A 21,474-nucleotide genomic window follows, 5' to 3' on the forward strand; every position below is an offset into this window, starting at 1 on the left:
GAAAACCACGCAGAGTTTTGGTAGTTTTGTCTCACCAAATAGACAGTTTGCTGATGTTCTACAACATTTTGTCTCATTACAGTCATGTTTTATCCTATGTTGGATCTTTGTGTATCATTTGATTGTTTTTTTTAATCTCTTTATCTTTCTGTGTCTCGGTTTTTGTTTCATATCTCATTTTGCACCACTGATCATAAATGCACCCTCTCCAACTTTTCATTGCTCTTTGAGGTCCTTTATGTTCTGTTTGTCTCTTCTTCTTTCTTTTTTTTTGTTTGATTTTGTGTCTCTGATTCAGTTTTGTCCGATCACCATCTCGTTTTGTGACATACACGAGGGGCCCATTTAGGACCTGCAAGCAAGCCTTAATTTGTTTAAATGTGGAACTCTTGCGAAAACGTGCTTGGTGACATTTGGTGCTGTTGAGGTGACCTTGAAAAATGATTCTGCATGTCAGGTGATGTGTCTTCTTTATTTGTGTCGGCAGTTCACATAAAAACCAAATGACTCATTGATCTGATGGTTATGGTGTTATAAAGATGATAAACATAACCTAATTTCCTTCACACAGCTCCAGCTGTCTGTGGTAAAAAGCAGTCTGTCCCCTTCATTTTCTGATAGAGTTCCTCATACACTAACTGAGAACTAATGGTGTTCGGTGTCTATTTTAAAACATTGGAAAATTTTCCATAACTTCATGTAAATTTTCTGCTATGGTACAAGGCTGTTGTGAAGTTTGTGAGGATGCTCTCTGCATCGATGCAGTCCAGAAGAACTCTTAAGAACACAATCTCAGACTGTGAACCGCCTCCATACATGTAGCCTCTTTGTTCTTGTGGGTGTCATGGGTGGGTTGCCACAAATTAAGTGTGGCAAAAGCCTGATCTCTCCCATAAATCTGATTTGCCCTCCTGTGCACCAAGAAAAATATATGCTGTCATATCAATGCAACAGTGGATAATGAAATTTCCTTGGTCCCTGTTTTTGAGCTTCTTGAATATTTGGGGGTTTCTGGTTTAGTATTTTTGATGTTGTGGTCTCTATATTGTGTATTATTATGTCTTCTGGTTATAGTGTTATATTTATTTTCCTGGGCTTATGATGAATCCTGTTTTCTGTGCCGTTAGTTTTCTGATTGCTTAGTTGATTGATTGGTTAATTCCCTTTTGGTATTCCTCTTCTATTTTTTTTAGTCTCGTCTCTTTCTGTTTTAACTTCTGTCTTTGTGTCAAGTTTCCATATGTTAGTGCTGGTCTCAGTATTAGTGTCTTCCTGTTATATTTTGATAGGCCTATGTGCACCGTGTTCCATTTTGCTTTCCCTGTCTCTTTAGTCTGTAATTAGTGTAAGCTTTATAACTTCCTGTTTCCTCATTACCCTCGGTGTATATATTGTCTCAGACTTCCCTCGCTCTTTGTTGTGTTCTCCCTCTAGCTGTGTGCTGTTTGTTCTGTGTGGGTAATATAAAGTTTTTATTGATTTTGACCTTGACCTTTGACCAATTTTCCCAAAATTAAATCAGTGTTGTATCTACCGTCACATAAAATTTGACAATGATATCTTGAAAACTGTTGATGTTCGAAAAAGCATGTTCAAAAGGAGAACTGTATATTATTACATTATAATATATTGCTATATTAGTACCATTTATCTCTGTTGAGATGTTGTTGTACCTAATTTATTTATTTATTTATTTTTAATTATACTGTTTTTTGTTCTTGATTCTTTTCTTCTTTTTTTCTCTCTCTCTTTTCCCACCAAAAAAAACAGAAGAATTGGTAAGCAGAGCCGCGTCTTGATGCATGCTCAATCATCCAGGTAAGTAAATCCCAAAAGGTTCGTTCTATACATCTGGATGTAGCGTTTTCAGTGGGAGAATCTTCTTCAGTCTCAGCTGACTGCAGGTTTCCCCAATCTTAGAAACAGGACATTTGCACAACAACTGAACCTAGTCTACTCAATGAACAATGGTCTGTGAGGTCAGTTCCTTTATCATTAATATGCAAATTGCCATGACCATTGATTAAGCAGATTCACATTATAAGGTCAAAAAATGATCATAATTAACTTTGATCAAGTGATTCTAAATAAAGTAAATTTAGAAATTGTTTATATAACACTCTAAGTGACTGACCTGGAACTTTCTTACTTGTATGTGGTGTTGTCGTCCTTTAGTAATGGCATATATGATGCTTACTTTGTGGTCCAGACCATCCAAAAAGCTTCACTAGTGGTGAGTGAAATTCTAGCACTACTTAGCAGATGCTGTCTGTGTATCTGTGCTTTGTACCGCTAAAGTTAAAGATTGCTAGCATTAGCGCGTATTATAGCACTCCACTCTTTCATCCTAATATGGTCACTTCATGGTTCAAAAACACAACAAAGTGATAGCTAAAATGCTAACACTAAAGAGTCGAAATATGTAAAAGCAATGAGTGACATCTGCAGCTGAGCATTAGAGCCAAATTAAGAAAAAAAATCTTAGTGTTCATTTTGAGAATACGGTTGAAAGTTTTTGAGAAAAAAGTCCAAATGTGGAGATTTAACCTGATGTTCTAAGTCAAACAACTGCCATGGTTGCTATACGCTCTACAAAATGCCTCATGTAGATGAATTTGTGAAACAACTTGATTAGCCAGCTTAGCTAATGTTAGCAATGTACATTTTCTAATCTTCAGGTTTCTGTTGCCATACCTCCCCTGTGTTCCGCTCTTCATGTTTAGACACTCATGTCTTCATGTTTTATCTCGTTTGGTCCTACTTTTCTCTCGTCTGTTTTGTTCTCATATCTGCCCCAGTGTCAAGCGTGTCTTCTTCTCAGTGTGTTTTCTGTTTTATCGTGCTAGTCTCTTGCCCTGTGTTCAGTGTGTTCAATTTTGCTTCCCTCATCTCGTTATGTCTATTAATTCCAGCTTTGTTCCCCTGTGTTTCCACTTCCCTATATCACCCTGATGTGAATATAAGATAAGATAACTTTTATTAGTCCCACATGTGGGAAATTTGTTATATAGTGTCAGTTTTCCTTTGTCCTTTAGTGCATTTTTTGCCTGTCTGGCTCCTTCTATGTTCCAGGTTTTAGGTTTTTCTATGTTCTTTATGTACCACACCCTTAGTGTTTAATTTCACCCAGTTGAAGTTAGTTACTCTAGTCTCAGCTTACCTTTTGTTAAGATTCAGTTTCAGCCTCTTTATCTGCATTTGGGACTCAAATTTTGGGTCCTCATCCTTACTCCACATGATTTGCGCACCCAGACCGTGACAAGACTTTCTTTCTAATTTCATTATTTCCACTTTATTCTTAAAATAGAATTTCAAGTTTTGACTTGAAAATGAACACTAATACTTGTTTTGTTTTGTTTTTTAATCAGTGTGGCCTAGCCCCTCTTTAATTTGGTCTGTGGATAATTCCCAAACAAAGGTATCTGTAAAAGCGTAAACATGTCATGGTCCTGAGTCTGCCGACTCAGTGTTTTGTGTTTCTTTATGCTTTTGTTTATCCTGAGTATGTATTCTGTTATGATTTGCCAGTTGTTAGGTTACTGTTCTGTGCTTACCCTGGTCCCACTTCTGTGTTCTGTCTGTCTATGGCAGGGGTGGGCAATCTCAGTCCACGAGGGCCGGTGTCCCTGCAGGTTTTAGATGTGTCCTCGAACCAACACAGCTGATTTAAATGGCTAAATTAGCTCCTCAACATGTCCTGAAGTTCCCCAGAGGCCTGGTAACGAACTAATCATGTGATTCAGGTGTGTTGACCCAAGGTGAGATCTAAAACCTGCAGGGACACCGGCCCTTGTGGACTGAGATTGCACACCCCTGGTCTATGGTGGCACACTGTCTGTTTGTGAATCTGTCTGTTTAGTTAGTTCAGTGTCATGTCTGGTTCTCTGTGTCTCAGTTTCCTGTTTTATTCTGAAAGTCCCTGTCTCGTGTGAGTGTGTTCAGTTTACGTTTCCCCTGTCCCGTCAGCTCTGACTTCTTCCAGGTGTGTTGCCCTCCTGTCTCTCATCCCCTGATTACTGCTGTGTGTATTTAAGCCCTGTGTGTTCTCCTGCCTGTTGCCGGTTCGTCTGTGTTCCACGTTGTCCTGTCCCTTGTCTGCGGCTCTTTGCCTCGCTCCCCGTTTCTTATGTTCTCAGGTTTGTTATTTCGTTTTTCCAGTTTAGGTTTCTTTAGTTCCCTGTCATCCCTCACTGCCTATTTGCCACTACACCACCCTGTAAATAAACATCACTCGAATCATGAGTCATCACCTGCATTTTGGGTCCTCCTTTCCTCCAACACCACACAGCTCGCCTCGGCAGCCGTGGCAAAACATGTGTCACATTCCTGCGCTCACCACAGATCCCAGGAGATCTGAGATTGGCTGTGTTATGTTTCTCTCTGCGTGCAGATGGCCACTTGGCGTGATGGTCGAAAACATGAAAAGATTAATATTTTATAAGAAGTAAGTGGTGTGTAGATTTTTGGCCATTTTTAACATCCTATAAATTACAAAATGTTTGAAGTCACCAGTCAGTCTCACTTTATCCCAGTCCCACTAAAATTTCATAAAAGTAGAACGACATTCAACGATATTCAAATCTTTTTTTTTTCTTTTTGGATGTAGTCCACAGCTTTTGTAATTTTTTATACTTTGGTAAAAGTATTTCAAACACCAAAACAATTTCTCTAAGATTTAAAGAATTAAAAAAAAAAAAAAAAAAAAATCAGCATTAGGGAAACATTATGTCTGCAAAGATTTCTAGGACAATTCAGAGGCTCATTACTAAAAAGGCCAAGGCTCTTCCAGAAATTTTGATTTAAAAAAATAATCCTGTATTATGTAAAAGCACCCTCAACAGGGAAGTTTGAAATGATGTGTAAAAATTAAAAAAAAACAAAAGAAGAAAAAGCAAAACTGGCTTAGATCCCAAACTGCCACAAAATGAGATCAGTCTTCTCCTGCCACTTTTTCTGGGTATTCCCTCTCTGTCATCATGTCAGTATTATGGTTATCCTTATAAAAAGAGGAAGTTGAATGTGGTTAATTAACCGAGATGTTTTCATTAGCTCTGACTAGGCAGGTAGGTGATTGGTGGAGAGGGCATGCCAAGCAGGAGTCACCAGAATAAAAATGTCCCTGTCATATTAATGGGAGACTAACTGAAGCAGAATAATAGTGGGTGAGGTAGTGGGTTTCTATTTTTAACTTGCCTTTTACTCACTTTATATTTTCGTTTGTTTTTTCTACTGAACATCATTAAAATACATAAGTATCAGTGTTTTTGTGCTACAATAATAATACCAGTGCAGTCCTGATGAAGCAGAATAGACTTGTTTGTATTTTTAAAAACAATATGTAGTATCTAAGGGTCTTTTAAGCTTTTAAAAATAACCTTTTACTGCACTTATCCTGGAATCATTTATTCTACAAATGGAAAACTGTAAAAGTCAAAGGGATGGCTCCTCCACACCGAGAGAGGGTGTGCATTGGTTGATTCTCGGTCATTTCCCCCTGCAATCACCTCTTCTCTTGATCAGGGCAGCGGCGAGCAGGCAGATGTCGGGATGTGACTGTCAGCGGAGGACTTTGGAGGACTGGTGACCAAGCAGGTGGAAAAATCCTTCAGAATAAACAGATAAATAAGGTGGAAACAAGGCAGCTGCGGATGCAGATAACGACTCAACGCGCACCCATCAGTGTGATTTACAGTCCAGTTGGCAATGGTTTTGCTGGTGGCGGATTAATAAACAGTCATAAAGCTTTGGGAGAACAGCTGTGTGTGTTGCAGGAGGACGAGGGTGAAGGCACTGATAGGAGAAAAAGGAGGCGAGAGGGAGAGTGTAACGGAGAGAGAAGTGAGTAGATAAAGCCAGGATTATGAGTGCACTGCCTTACGACTCGCTGTCGGCTCGGCCGAGTCCCAGCAGACAAGCTTTGGACTGGGAGCATGAGCAGCTAGCTGTGCGACGACTGTCTTCACGGAGTCTTGACTTGCTGACTCCGCCTCCTCTTCCTCGTCGACCCTCTGCCATCCCTTGCTACCTGCTGCCTCCATACCAAGGTCAAGAGGAGCAGCTCAGCCTGCAGCAGCAGCAACAGCAGCGTCTCTCCTTGTCCGTGTGCTCAGAAGCCTCCCTGGCGCCCCCTGCTCCTCCACCTGTGGGTGCTGGCCCACCCTGCTGCCATTCCGTGGGAGTCATGCACCTCTTGCGTCTGGGTCTCCTAGCCTTCAGCTGCCTCTTCTGGGCAGCTGGACTGGCTATCTTCACACTGGGCGTGTGGGCTCAAATTTCCCTGGCAGACTACATGATGCTCTCCGCCAACCGCTACCCCAATGCCCCGCTCATCCTTCTGTCCACAGGTGCGGCCATCACAGCATGGGGCTTCCTGGGTTGCCTGGGGGTGGCTGCAAACCTGCCTTGCGTGCTAAGGGCTTACGGCTTCTTTCAGCTTGCTGCACTTGTAGCCGGTTTGGCAGCAGGACTCTCGGGCCTCTTCTACCGTGAAGAAATTGCCGGTGGATTTCGCAGCGGTTTACAGCGAGCAGTGGCGGGCTACACAGAGGATGAAGGCCGTGCTGATGCTCTAGACAGCCTTCAGAGGGCTCTGAAGTGTTGTGGAGCTGACGGTTGGCGCGACTGGCTTGTGTCTGACTGGGCTATCCAGCATATGAACTTCCTGCCCATTGAGAACGGCACCTCGGTGTCCTTGCCCGACAGCTGCTGCGTGAGGCGAAAGGGTTGCAAGAATCGGCCTCTTCTGGCAGATGACGGTGACGGTGTGGCTGCCGCGGGGATCCATCCGCATGGCTGCTTCCGCAAAGTCTTCAGCTTGGTCAATGACAATGTCTTCCATATTGCTGCTACTGTGCTGGGGTTAGCCTTCACACAGATTGGAGGCATTGCCCTGGCTTGTCTGTTAGCCAATAAACTGGCACCGAGACAGCATGGACGTGTAGTAGCACATTAATACTTAATTAATAAGGCTAGCTGGTGGATTGGCCATTTGGGTTTAATAGAGTTGGGAAGTTTGAAAACCCCCAGGAATTTGTAGGACTTATATAACACTAAAAGTTACTCAAACATATGACACGTGATTCTTTGACAAAACAGTCAAAGGTCCAAACTTGTGTTCAGAAATCCAGCACATTGCTTAAATTCCTTCACTGTCCTTCTTTACAGCTAGATGAGGGAAGCTACAGATAGATGCCAGGGAAGTCAATATGCTCTTTTTCCTCTTTGCATTGCAAAATCGGGCATTTTCCTGAAAAATTTAATACCTTGGGGCTGAGCACTCTATAGATTACCAAACTGATCATTGTGTAGTTAATATTTACTTTAAAATGAAGTATTACAGGAAAAAATGCATATTGCAACTTTAATGATGTTCTTATATTATCCTTCAGCGGTTTCAGTCAAGTTACTACTTTTGTGCGTCACTTTTGCCTTTGCAGCTGTATTACACTCACTGGCCTCAGCATGAATAATGGAGGTTGTCTTCTCATGTAATGTTTTTTGTGCTACATGCAACAGCGTAGGAACAACTGGGTTTGCGTAACAGACTTCAGATCTCACCCGGTGGCAGTACAGTGAGACATTTTCTCCTTTTTGCTGTATGAATTAATTAAGAAATATTTAAATGATGGCATGAAATAATATACCTCTCTGTGTTACATACTTGATCCTTGGACCTTTTCACCTCTGGCACACCTCAGTCCTAAATGCACAGGAATGTTCACCAGCTGTTTTCCACTTTGATCGTTTAGTCTGGCTGTGCTCACAGATGTTTGTATCTACTTCATTTAGTTTTCCCATCTCAGAGATCACTCTGTGCTGGTTTTGGTGCTTTAAAAAGAGATTAATATTACTGTCTGGTATTTTGTGTTGTTTTTACACCCAGTAGTGCGTACTAATTTCCACTGTGTCGAGAGCTTTGGTTAGAGAGTTTATTCAATTATGACTGCTTTCGATCAGTTTCTTCCAGATGTCACTGTGTTGTTCCAAAGCACATCATTGAAAGGTATGACTAGAAACACGCACTACTGGCATGAAACAACAAGCAACAGCAAAAAGTTGGGTTATATAAACATTTGTCTTGCTCTTCTTCTTAGATTTTTAGCTTAGCATTATACTTGTGAGACATATGCAACCTTATAAAGAAAGTATTTCAATAAGATGAATGTGAATGTGTTTTATTGTACATGTTTTAGTATTACTATGCACTGAAATTATATGAAACCCTTTCAGCCTTCTCATTATGGTGCATCTCCAAATTTCTTCCTTTTTATTGTTCTTATTAATGTAATATATGATAAACGTTCCCTATTTAATAATGCATAACTGGTATATGATTACCAGCTCTGCAAGCAAGCATGACCTACACTGTAAACTATTTATGTAAACAATAAACAAAGAAAACACTTGCCTAAATATGTGATATAATGTTGATTGCCACAGTCTTCTACCCTCGATTATGTTAAATGTATAAATTCTGGTAATGAAGAATTGATGCATAATAAACATGTTGTGAAGCTCTTTGGGGTTCTAATGTGTTTTTCTTTCTCTTTAATGTTGATTTATAGCCTTCATCTTTAATGTGGGAACCTTTTGCATGCATTTTAAAGAGCTATAGAAGCAGCTCTATGTCTTTATTTCGTTGGGAAGGTCATGCTGGAGGTGTGCCAGAGCAGGAAATTCTCATTGCATTGAGAAGTAGATCATGGCTGGGACCTCTGGCCACGTAAATCTGAATTATTGCTAACTGAGTGACATCTCATTTCTGCTGTGCACCTGAGACGATGGTGATTAGATCTGCCCTTGAAGGGAGATAACAGAGTGCAGCATATGCAGCATATGCACAGCTGAGGGTGATGAAACAGAGCACCCTGAGCCAGCATTGATTGGTCAATGGAGCACAAAATAATAAATTATGGAAATAGAAATTGTGATCAAGTCTTTCATACTTTACCCCCACATTTACCTTAAAACCAACATCTATGACTGTTAGATGTAGAGAGACTTTAGGCTATGACCTCTGAACAATGACAACCATTTTCATGACCTAATTATGCTATTGATTAGCCTACATTGTGCTCTAATAAGGTTTCTGTCTGATTAGGCTGTGCTTGTTGTATCCTATTTTGCCCGAGGTTAGGCCATGCCTCCACCTCCAGTTTAATCAAACCAAAGAGGAGCTCTGAGAGAGATTTAGACACCTGAATTCAGACAAACGCCAAACTTTTTATGCTCTATTTCTAGTCCATTTGAATTGAATCAAAGGTCTGAACCCAGCATACACGATTTTTTAACGCCATTGCATGAAATCAAAGGCTCATCAGGTACAAAAATAAATGTCTGCAATGTGTGCAAGTTATGCACATAAACACAACATGAAAAGTGGAAAAATAATCTGTAGTCACTGAGCTAAATAATAAAACATTTACTGCTACTACTAATATTAAGCTCAAGTGCTTCAGCCTTGCCACAGGCTACATATTGTGGCACCCCCAAACCTTTAAGATTTTTAACCTACTCAAACAAATGTGGCCTTGGGCTCTTTACCAAGGTGGGTGTGTCCTTTAGCAAGTCTCCTGAATCTGATAACAGGATTCCTCCTCTTTGGTTTTGGTTTTTGGCAGTGCGTTGAGGAATTCTGGAGCCCACCCTATCAGGAGAAATACCTTAGATACAGTTCTGTGAATACATGTAGTGTGAAATCATCACGTAAATGTTTTCACACTGTCGAGATCTATCCATGTCTGCTTTTTTCCCCACTATTTTAAATCGTTTTGTTGAATTATGAGAAGGGAGGAGGACCGTGTGGTGCTCCAGGTTTTGTTTCGGCTCTCCGCCTCTTTAAGTCTGCACCACATCTGATACTTTGGGCCTTTGTCGTTTGCACCGCAGTGAGTGCTCTGCTCCACATTTTGCTTGGCTGTTCTCACCACACGGGCGCTCACCCGTGGCTGCGTAAAAAGCCGCTGCGCACCGCTTCGGAAATGTAGTTTTGCGCGTCCCCGGCGGTCTCCAAAAAATGGACCTAAAATCCGAACTCCTGAAGTCCATCTGGTACGCTTTCACGTCGCTGGACGTGGAGAAGTGCGGGAAAGTTTCCAAGTCGCAGTTAAAGGTAAGGAGAATTTTAGTGCGAGACGTTTTTAAGATCAGGAAACTGAGACCGAGGGGCGTCCGCTGGAGAGAGCACAGAGACAAACACAAACGCTTTATATTCTTGCAGTTTTACTTTGGTCATCACTTCGACTCTGTCTAAAGTCAGAACTCAAACGTAGTGGTGTGTACGTGTGGTGGCATACTGTGCGTGAATTCGTGTTGTAATCAGAGGAACATGAGACACGCAGACAGATTAAAAGCTCGCACTCAAATCCAGATCTTTTCAGACATTAACAGACGTTTAGCCTGTTCAGAGTGGAGGTGAAAGTCCAACCTTATCATGGCCTTGATACCACACAAAATTGTCAGGGTTTCTAAATAAAAGACGAATATTATGTTTTGCCTTCTTTTCCCCTCGGTAGGTTTTATTTTGCCTGTTAACTTGCTTTCCCTCCACTCCCTACATGCCTAACTGACCCCCCCCCTCTTGGTTAGAAGAATCCAGGGAAATAGCAGAAAGCTGCCCTGACATGCTTACTCACTGGTGACTAGCTGCCTGTGCTTGTGAGCGTTTGTTTGCTGATATGTGAAGAAACAAGGGAGTGTGCGGGAGTTGTGCTTAGTTTTATCCATCCACTTATGCTGTATGTCTGTTTGAATTCTCCAGGTGCTGTCCCACAACTTGTACACAGTGTTGAACATCCCACATGATCCCGTTGCTCTGGAGCAGCATTTCCAGGATGATGATGATGGACCAGTGTCTAATCATGGCTACATGCCCTACCTCAGCAAATACATACTGGATAAGGTAATGTAAAAAATACAATCTATGCAAAGGGTTTTCCTTCAGCTGCAGTTATACTTGTATTCATGTTGTTCAAAACTCTTACGAACACATCACTGAGCAGTACCTTTACCCTCGATCTCATGCTCCTTCATTACCACGATCATTAACTTAAGTTTATGTTTACATTGCGTGCCAGCTGGTCGTGCAGTACTGTGTGCCGATCTGCAGTTGAATGACATTCCCATTTCATGCAGTATTTACTCAGTTTCGAGTAACACTTGCAAAAACCTACAGTACCCGGCTAACTTAAAAAGAAATTCAGAACCGACTAGTTGTTGGTTTTGGACTTATTGAGATGAGGAAAATATAGCCCTTATATCTATTTTACATTTTCCCTTTAATTTAACCTAGCTGTGCCTGAATACTTCCAGCTAGTACTTTATTAACAGTTCAGTCAAACCCCCTGGGTTTTGTTTTGTCAGGTTTTTCTTTGTTTGTAACTATTGTTACATTGCTTACAACCAGAAATGAAGATTACAAAGCGAGATTAGTTAGCAGGCTATCGTGATCTTAAAGTCAGACATTCCAGCGACACAAAGGTCGACTCTCTTTTGACATTATGCTGAGACCGTAACGTGGTCGGGCAGTTTATGTTCAGAGTTTCAGTTTTGAAAGCCCAACATTCTCTGCTGAAGAAATACGTGTTAGCTAGCCTAATAGTCACACTGTGCTTCAGAGCTGCCTTAAACCTTCGGCACAGATTCAACAAGATGCTGGAAACATTCCCCAGAGATTATGGTGACATGATAGCATCACACAGTTGGTGCACATCTCCCATTCCACTACATCACAAAGGTACTTTATTGGATGGAAATCTGGTGGCTGTGGAGGCCATTTAATTCAAGTGAACTCTTTATCATGTTACAGAAACCAGTTTGAGATTATTTGAGCTTCGTGACATGGAGCATGGAAGCATCCATCAGAGGAAGTGTACACTGTGGTCATAAAGGGGTGGATATGGTCAGCAAAAACAAACAAACAAACAAAAAAAACTGTAATTTTTTTTAAGCACACGTTGAATTTGACTATTTACACTTTATGAAAACCTCTCTCAAAAAACAGAAAATGTACTGGCAGAAAATCACTGGGACTTTTTCAATTTTTATAGCGCAGCTGGGTTCTTTTTACAGTGACTCTCAGGTAGGCTGCAATCTTTCAGTGATTCTTAGTTGGTACTCAGGGGTAAAAGTGTGTCAAAAAAGTATTCCCACCACTATTACATCAACAAAAAATACTTGTCACAGCAGAGATCAAAACTCCTCAGACCAGAAAACATTTTCCCAATTATATTTTGTCCTGTTTCGGTGAGCCTGTGTGAATTACAGCCTCAGTTTCCTGTTTTAGCTGATAGAAGTGTGGCCTTCTGCTGCTGTAGCCCATCTATTTCAATGTTTGACTGTTTTGTACATCAGAGATGCTCTTCTCCATACCTTTGTTGTAATGAGTAGTTATTTCAATCACTGTTGAAGCAGTCAAGGGATTTTTTACCACTCAATGTTTTCTCTTTTTCTGACCATTCTCTGTAAACCCCAGAGAATGCTGTGTGGGGAAATCCCAGCAGATCAGCAGTTTTTTGACATAGACTATCTGGCACCAACAATCATGCCATTTAAAGTCACTAAAATCATCTTTCTTCCCCATTCTGATGCTCAGTTTGCACTTCAGTAGGTCGTCTTTACTTAATAATATCTACACGCCTAAATGCATTGATCTGCTGCCATGTGACTGGCTAATTAAATATTTGTGTTAATGAGAAGCCAAACAGGTGTATCTAACAAAATGAGTGCACCTCACTAGCAACATAGCAGTGGAAATGTGTGTCACATTGTCACAGGATTTTCCATGTACTCAGCTGGTGATATTTTTATGCTTGATGCCAATGCTGCTGAAGTCCTTTTTTTACACTGTTAAGAGTTGTAGCTGAGTTATTGTAACTTAATGATCTTCTGAAGCAGTCAGTCTTATTTGCAGCAGCAGTGTTGTGTTTTACTCTTATATTTATATAAACTTTAGAGATCTTTGTAACCCGTTTCTTCTGACTGCAGCACGCAGTGCTCAGTCGAGTCCCATTTTATATAAGTGTGCACAGAGATTGAAGCAGAAAGCGTGAGTTAATCGAGAAAGATGATAACCAGTGTCATGATAAGAAAGCCAGGCAGTGTTGAACTTCCTTCATAACACACCCCTCAGGAAACAAATAATCTTATGTAAAACTGTTTTAAAAAGTGCAATTTTAGTTTTCCAGTTTTGCATTTCCAGGTCAAAAAGGGGATGTTTGATAAGGAGAAATTTGATGACCTGTGCTGGACAATGACCATGAAGAAGAACTTCAGAAGGGTGCCACAGGGGACACTGCTATCGGAAAGGGACTGCTTCAAGCTCTTCTGTTTATTCAACCTTCTGTCAGAGGACCGATACCCACTGGTGATGATACCAGAGGAGGTAATAGTTATGAAGAATAAGGAGAGTGAAATGTGTTCACTGAGAATTTGTAGAAACACTTAAAGTTGGAGAGGATTTTATTTTAGGCAACTGCTTGAGGCCTGATTCATTAGGGCTTTCTTGAAAAGGCTCAAATCCACAGTGATTATATTTTAAGTCATTTGTATGCTATAAATGGAAAAATGGACGCACATTGTACAAAAAGTTAAACAATTCACTTTTGATTTAAAAGAAACAATTTAAGAGAGTTAGAGGAACAAACACCAGCAACGCTTGTAGTTTTTAGACACTGCTATACCCAAATACCCAAAAAGAAATATAATTTGTGTGTGATGACAGAGTTAGGACAGTTTAAAGATTTTCTCAGTAGGAAAATACAAGTGCAAGTAAGTTAGTTAATGAGGCTCTTCCTTCCTGCACTTCCTCCATAATGCTTTTGGTTTCCTGTCGACAGAGATAAAAATAAACGGCTTCTGTAGAAGTCACTCAGTGAGCTCCTCATGAAGAGTGATATCCCAAAACCACAGAATACAATCTGTGTTGAGTCAGTATTTGCATTGTCGGTGCCGTTAATATTTGGTTTTAGCGATGTGCAAAAAGTTTCGTATACAAATATTTGAATGCTTCTAGGTGGAGTATCTCCTCAAGAAAATCTCCACTGCGATGAGCGAGGAGTGGGATGGGAAGCCCATGGAGGACTTACTATCGCAGGATGCTACAGTGTGGGAAGAGGGAATGTCCGTGTGGACCTTCCTGGAGGATATGAGTGCAGGCCGGCTGCTGAGCGTCACCAGCGCTGAGGCCTTCAGCCTGGCTTTAGATGAGGTGTTCCTGGAGATCTATCACAGCGTTCTCAAGAGAGTGAGTTGTGCTGTGTCACTGGAGCCTATTTGACTGCTCCCTTGACATTTTTGTCTTTCTTTGTTCTTCAATTGATCCCTTGTTTTGTAGGGTTACATGTGGAAAAAGGGGCATGTGCGTAGGAATTGGACTGAGCGCTGGTTTGTGCTGAAGCCCTCCTCCATGGCCTACTATGTCAGCGAGGACTTAAAAGACAAGAGAGGGGAGATCCAGCTGGATCAGAACTGTGTCATAGAGGTTAGTGAGGAAAACTCAGCATGTTTAACTCTTCACCAACCAACGCTGTGACTTACATACATTTTTTTGTTTCAGTCTATTCCAGACAGGGAGGGGAAGCGCTGTCTGTTCTGTGTGAAAACCCATAGTAAAACCTACGAGATGAGCGCGCCTGACCAGAAACAGAAAGTGGAGTGGACTCAAGGTGTGTAACTTACAATGTGTGTGCTCATTGGTTTAGTGTGGTTGAAATGTACTGAAGCTTATCATAGTGTATATAAATAATTCCAGGATCTTTCAGATATATTGAGGCCACTTGTCAAACAATCTGTGTTTCATTGGTTGCTAATTATTTGTGTTTCTTTTGCCAATGATTAAGAAAACTTTCAGAAGTCAGCTGAAGCTTATAAAATGTTGACTAAGTCACAGTTACAGCCAGACTCGATAATGCTAAAATAGTTTTCCCTCAATGTTTTGGGTCAGTATCTCCACAATTCATCGTGCCACTTCTATAAGCAGTCACACCTTCAATAAACACTAGTGACTCAGTTCTTTGTCTCCACCATGTTTGACGGAGGACGTTGTCTACATTTCCAAGTTAAACTCAATTTCATCTTTACAATATTTTTCATAACTGTGCAGGCTCTTTTTTATTCTTAGTAATGTTTAACCTGACCTTCCAGTTCTTGAGCGTAACCAGTGCTTTGGACCTTGTTGTAAGCTCTCTGTATTTCCATTCATGAAGGCACCTCTTGATTACAGACTTTAACAGTGATATCTCTACCTATACTCTGATAGGTGTATTTTAGGTTTTCAGCCTAATGATGGCCTCCTTCATTTGCACTGATATCTCTTTGGGTCTCCTCTTTAAAATTACAGATATTATGTCTGCTTTATTTGTCATAAAATAACAAGGGGACTCACTGAAACTGCTTTTTAGCCAATTGGTGTTTTTGAGCATTTGAAAATGGAGGACTGTGTATAAAAATGGCTGTAATTCCTAAAGAGTTAATGCATTATTTTTTCAAAAACCTTTGAATTAAAGGTGAAAGTCTGCACTTCAGTCACGTCTTGATTGTTTAATTTAAAATTTACTGTGGTGTTGGACAGAGATAAAGCACAAAAATGGTCTCTGGTAACTATATAAAAACTGCTTTCAACCATGACTCAGTGCCATTAACTTCCACAAGAAGCATTATAGAATGCAGCTGTCTACGAATGGAGAAAATCAAGGACTTTCTCCTTTTATCAGAAGGAGTTTTAAGAGTTGAGAAAAAAGAAGCAATGACCAAAAACACTGCACAACACTATTAAGCATGGTGCAGGTAGCATCATGATTTTAGGTTATGCAAGTCTCTTAAACAGCTGCAAGAAAAGGTGTGATGGAGGTTGTTGATACTAAATGAGATTTAACTAGTTAGTTACTGCTTCCTGTAATAACAAATTGTGTTTGCCTGCGATTGTGACTGAGATAAGGAGCCACATTTCATGAATAATAGGTTCAGACAGCTTGGTAATTTGAAAAGAGGTCACTGACAGAGGGGCACAAAACACCTCTTCTACAAAAAAAGACAAAGAAGTACAAAGTTTGGGTTAAAGTGGACATAACTATTTTTTTTACAGCTCTGCCTTGTAACACTGAGACGCATCTTTTTTTTTTTTTTCATGAAAGAATGCTGCCATGGCTTTCTCATGTAAAAACAAAGTGTACATGTAGTTCGTATCTTTGCTTTGTTCGTAGGCTGTTCATTCTATTTATAGCAGCAAATGTGGTGTCTGCAAAGATTAATGATAGTGTGGCAGCTGATCCAGGTGATAATGAAGGTGATGATGAGGGTTTGCTAAGATGCAACTCATAGCAAGAAGTCTTTTCTGAGGGAAGCTATAAAAGGAATATATTGTTTTTTTAATTGTTTTAATATATTATTTTCTATAGCAAGGCAACAAAATTGCATTACTATTTTTATGTATTCTTTCACTATTCAGCCATTCAAACTGCCCTCCGTCTTCAGAGTGAGGGAAAGTCTTCCCTTCACCATGAACTCAAACTGAAGAGACGGATCCAGCGGGAAAACAGTCAGCGGGAACGCAGCCGGAGCGCCCGCAGCAGCTGCAGCAGCAGGGGCAGCCAATCTGATGACTCGACTATCCATGAGACAGAGAAGACAGAAAAAGAGAAAGACAAACAGGACTTAGAGATTGAAAACATTATCAAGGTAAGTGAGGGCTATAAGAATCTTTTTTTGTAATATTTATTTAATTACATCATGCACCAAACTATCCATGGTAGTGATTATTTAACTAAGTCATAGTGGCACTAGGCAGCTGCCAGTGCAGTTCATTTTGTCCATTTAAAAAGTACCATGTACACTCACTGGCCACATTTTTGTTAGATACACCTGTTGAGCTGCTCATTAGGTCAAATACCTAATCAGCCTATCACATGGCAGCAGCTCAGTGCATTTAGGCATGTATACATTAATAAGATGACCTGCTGAAGGTCAAATGGGATTTAAATGACTTTGAACATGCATTGTTGTTTGTGTCGGACAGGCTTGTCTGAGTATTTCAGAAACTGTACAACCATCTAACCGGTTTATAGAAAATGGTCTGAAATAGAGGAAATCTCCTGTGAGCAGCACTTCTCTGGGAAAAAAATCACTTGTTGGTGCCAAAGATCAAAAGCGGAATGAGCAGATTACTTACAGCTGTAAGGAAAGCAACATGAACTCAAATACCCACTTACTTCAACCAAGTTATCAAGAAGAGCACCGCTGAAAGCACAATACGTTGAACCTCGAAGCTGATGGCCTAGTGTCACCTGCTGGATAGAGGTGAAAACACAAACCAAACAATGGCTCTTTCATCTGTTTCACAGCATGCTCGGGAACTGGAAACTCGCCGAAGGGAGGCAGAGGAGAGAGAGCGGAGGAAGCAGAGGGAGGTGCAGATGGAACTGGAAAGACAGCTGAAAGAGGCTGAGATGGTAAAAAAAAAAGTTTTCCACTTGACAGCAATTATGTACAGAGTCTTTTCTCCTTGACTTTGATCTTTGAGAACTGCAGCAAAATGTTGACTGTCATTATAAAATTCACACCTAGTCTTTAATGATTTGGAAAAATGGTTATGACAGTCCAGGAAAAGGTGATTCAGGAATAGGTCAGTTTATACCGCTCTGTTGGTGCATCTGTTTATGTAGCTGTGTGTGTGTGCATAGATAAAAGACAGCATGCAGGCTGAGATGCAGGTGAAGGAAAAGGAGGCTGAACAACAGAAGAAGAGGATCAGGGAGCTGGAGCTGACACAGCAGCAGCTGGAAGTTGCCCTTAATATGGAGATCCAGGCTCGGCTGGAGGAGGAGAGGGCCAGACTGGAGCTTGAGCGGTAACAATGGATTTCTAACTCTTATTATGGCCCTTTATTTTTTTATTTGTGATGGAGATCTGAGATATCCATGAGAAGTATTAACATTTTCAGTTGCTTCTTCCCTTTTTCCCCTCCTTCAGGTTGCTGCAGGCTGAAGATGAAAAGAGGAAACATTTCCAGCTCCTCCAGGAGCAGCAACGTACAATGCAAAACCTCAGCCCCATACACGAGCTGTCAGATGGCAGTCCCGATGAGGACACCCCCTCAGCCCTCAACTCTGCCTCTCAGGAGCTCCAGGATCTGCAGGCATCTCGCCAAAGAAGTCACCAGCGTCTGGAGGTGAGCAAGTTTGTTTTGACTGGCTTTGTGAGCAGCATCTTATTTAGTGCTCTTCTAAAACAACACTGATGAGGATGCCTGCATGATTTTTGTTTCCAGGAGGTCCAGGAGAGGCTGAGGAATGCCAGTCAACATGTACGGCACTGGAACATCCAGCTGAACCGACTGATGACCCCCATTACTCCTGCAGGTGCGGTATTCACTTTGCCTCTTTGCGGTACAGACTTCAGGAACAGAGTGTTAGTATAGTTAATAACAGTGTAGACCATATAATCTGTCAGATAATTGCATTAAAATGCTACAAAAGGCACCTACCCCCAAACATGTCAAGAGATTAATTCAGTGACTTGAATGAAAGAATCTGACTCACCTCAAGTTAATTAAAACTAGTAAACAAGTAAAATTAAAACTAATTAAGGCTGCTTCACACCCTGGAGGACGGGGCTGTGGCCCCCCCACACTCCCTAGCAGATCGTTACATGGAGAAACCTTTGGAATACAAGCGCGCTGATCCACACAGGTATGCACACGGGTGTTCACTGCTCGTAGACCCAAATTACACCTTTCTTGGCTGCTACTTCGAAGCACATCTGTCCTGCGTGCTGCACAACAACATTGAATATTTAGTATTTACTGCTGTTTACACTTAGCTAGATTAATGCGATGGTGTTGTGTTTAGTATGTTGCTTTGTTTTTTTTTTTGTCTTTTTTTGCTTGTTTTCTATTCTTCTCTCAACAGGTGATCCAGGAGATTTTTATTTTTTTTCTCCCCCCCTTTCTCACTGTCCCTCTCCCCTTCTGTTTTTCCTTTCCTTCCTCTTTCTTTCTCCCTTTCCTATCTCTCACTCATGTCTGTCCCGTCTGTAACATCTGAAAATAAAATATAATAAATAATAAAAACAAAGATCGACCAAATGGACCAATACGGCAATGCCACGATGATCCATTTGGCAAAGTAAATCCATTGGGTATCCTTGTTGGTCTTCAGACAACAATTCTGACGGCTAAAGAACCAAATGGGACAGGCGAGAAGAAAAAAAGAAAAAAAAATTAAAACTAAATCTTATTATGATTTAAACACGGAAATCTTAAAACGAAAAATAACCGCATGCACAGTACAAACAGTGCAGGGGATAGTGCTATATACAAAGCGGTGACAGGGAAAAGGCTCCGGGGAAATCCAGGTAGGGAAAAGACACTTGCTCTTCTTCTGACTCTCTCTCCAAACACTCACACAAAAAGGGAATCCGCTCGGGGAATGCAGAGTCGGGTCCAGGGGATCTATGTACAGAAGGAAACACACGTTAGAGGTTTTGCACAGGGAAGCAAATGAGAACTTGCTGAGAGCCGGGCTGCACTGACGCGAGTCACACACAACGATCCAGCGATGAGTAGAAGCCACTCCCTGGCTTAAATGTTGGCTGCACTGATGAGGCCCAGGTGTTTCCTCTTAAGAGGGGCGTGGGCCGAGGGCGTGAACCCACCATGAGTTCCGCCCTGGCGAGAGAGCAAGAGAGAGAACACTACTAGTCAGCGGCCTGCTGATCCCCTGGCCGTGACAGTGGGGTTCAAATCCCTTATTCAGATTAAGATTTTATGTGACATTACATTGGCAAAAATTACATTTACTTGAATAATGTGAGTATTGGAGTAAGTACTTGAGTAATTTTTGAATAACTTTAATTTTGTAATGTGCATATTTTATGAATAATGATGTTTCAATACTTTAATCTACTGAATAAGTAAGAATTAGACTTAATAATCTTTTTACTTTAAAAAGGGAAATTGTGTACAATCTTTTATTCTCCAAAATGCACATAATAAAAATGTTTTGGGGAATGTATATGCTTTTTAAAAACCAATTGCTTCTTACCTGATGCATGCTATAACTTTCAGCAAAACTGAACTAAAATTTGTTAACAAGCTTACCAAATAAGAAATGTTTTGTGAATTTTCTTTGCAGAGCGACTGGAAAGCCGGCTGTTATCAAAGCCCACATGCCCTAAAAAGGAGGACGCGCTGGCCAGTAATGAGTTCATCACTAAGTTTAAGATAAGAGTTGATCAGAATAGAGGCGATGATGAAAGTCTGGAGCATCAGTTGGAGGCTGCCAACCTGTCTGATGAATCGTTCGAGGCCCAGACAGAAGTCAACGGACAAATATGATCACAGACATTTTAAAAACGCGAGTTGAGAGTTAAGGGGGAAAAATATTGTAATAAGTATATATTTGAATTGCACACTAAGATATAAAGTGATGGCAGCGTGGCAGCGAGCACAGTGTTGCAGGATTTAATTAAAAACACATCTGACTAAGACCAACTGAAATTTAGAGTTGTGTATAATAAAGTTTATTCATGATTAATAAAACAAATCTGTAATATTTTTCTTTCTCTTTTGTCCATTTGAATCTCGCTACAGCTTAAATAAAAGAAAAGAATGTGTTTTGAATAAATTAAACTCTATTCTCTCTTTTTTTCTTTCTTTTTTTCTTGGTGGGTTTTCTTTTGCAATCAAACGCAACATTATACAATTATATAGTATAGTAAGAAATATCCTTTAACTTAATTTAGTATTTGTTTTTTAATTTTTGTTTTTATTGTTTCCCCTTCAGTTTTGTGCTTATCACATGTTCTAATCTGACATATTATGCAGTAAATTATTTTTGCAATAACTTAACAGGCCATTGTGGGAGCCAACATTCACTTATCAAAGACATATTTGTATATTCTGTGGGCTGCTTTATGGTTGTGTCATTTAGAAACATAAGCCACAACAGACTTCCACCGGAGAGTACTTAAAAATGTATTTTTATGTAAAGATATTTTAATTAACTACCATATTAAGAGAGAACCTATTGTTACATGGATTAATTGTACAAACTGTAGAGAAATAAGTTTAAGCGTGCAACTTTTTATTCATTTTTAACTGTATTAATGTTTTTATGTTGATACAGCCGCCTCATATCTGTTTCCTCAGTGTTTTTTAAACCATGTACTCCATCCATGAGTAAGAACATGAATAAATTCCTTTCCAAATTTGTAGTTCTTTTTTCCAACTGTTTTGAGTATATATGTAACATTTCTTTACACACAAATGCAGGTATTCTTTTGCACCAAGACGTTAAAGAAATGCTAAGAAAAAATGAAAATACTACGTTGCAACCTGTGTGTGCGTGTATATATATCTGTATCTATATAGATATATATGTGTATTCGTACCCTTTTTTCATCATCTAGTTTCCTGTACCAGATCTTCTACTGATCCACTGAGGCAGACATGTAAAAAAACAGGAACTAAAGCATATTTCT

General features: G+C 40.4%; 2 protein-coding genes across 3 annotated transcripts; both read left to right on the plus strand.

The window, feature by feature from the left end:
• Positions 1 to 1,799: 1,799 nt before the first annotated feature.
• LOC309692740 (tetraspanin-7-like) lies at positions 1,800 to 7,551 on the plus strand. 2 transcript variants are annotated; one of them, XM_082511533.1, is made up of 4 exons: positions 1,800 to 1,818; positions 1,921 to 1,979; positions 2,176 to 2,233; positions 5,521 to 7,551. In XM_082511533.1, exon 4 carries the CDS (start codon positions 5,861 to 5,863, stop codon positions 6,950 to 6,952), a length of 1,092 nt encoding a protein of 363 aa, XP_082367659.1. In that variant the 5' UTR covers positions 1,800 to 1,818; positions 1,921 to 1,979; positions 2,176 to 2,233; positions 5,521 to 5,860; the 3' UTR covers positions 6,953 to 7,551. The 2 variants fall into 2 exon arrangements, with proteins under 2 accessions (XP_082367659.1, XP_082367658.1); XM_082511532.1 differs by lacking the exons at positions 1,800 to 1,818; positions 1,921 to 1,979 and having other exon boundaries at positions 2,027 to 2,233.
• A 2,041-nt stretch (positions 7,552 to 9,592) lies between these two features.
• def6c (DEF6 guanine nucleotide exchange factor c) lies at positions 9,593 to 21,207 on the plus strand. Its single transcript, XM_082511021.1, has 12 exons — positions 9,593 to 10,111; positions 10,760 to 10,900; positions 13,199 to 13,381; positions 14,012 to 14,242; positions 14,333 to 14,479; positions 14,555 to 14,663; positions 16,445 to 16,674; positions 17,337 to 17,444; positions 17,676 to 17,842; positions 17,965 to 18,163; positions 18,263 to 18,353; positions 20,127 to 21,207. Exons 1-12 carry the CDS (start codon positions 10,016 to 10,018, stop codon positions 20,327 to 20,329), a joined length of 1,905 nt encoding a protein of 634 aa, XP_082367147.1. The 5' UTR covers positions 9,593 to 10,015; the 3' UTR covers positions 20,330 to 21,207.
• The last annotated feature ends 267 nt before the right edge of the window (positions 21,208 to 21,474 follow it).

This window comes from Aulonocara stuartgranti, assembly GCF_965226115.1.
Source record: "Aulonocara stuartgranti genome assembly, chromosome: 17".
In the NCBI taxonomy this organism is placed as follows: domain Eukaryota; kingdom Metazoa; phylum Chordata; class Actinopteri; order Cichliformes; family Cichlidae; genus Aulonocara; species Aulonocara stuartgranti.

Coding starts and splice junctions, on each gene's coding strand:
- LOC309692740 (XM_082511533.1), top strand. CDS start 5,861: ATGAGTGCACTGCCTTACGACTCGCTGTCGGCTCGGCCGAGTCCCAGC.
- def6c (XM_082511021.1), top strand. CDS start 10,016: ATGGACCTAAAATCCGAACTCCTGAAGTCCATCTGGTACGCTTTCACG. Junction 14,480..14,554: donor ATCAGAACTGTGTCATAGAG/GTTAGTGAGGAA, acceptor TTTTTGTTTCAG/TCTATTCCAGACAGGGAGGG. Junction 17,843..17,964: donor GCCAGACTGGAGCTTGAGCG/GTAACAATGGAT, acceptor CCCCTCCTTCAG/GTTGCTGCAGGCTGAAGATG.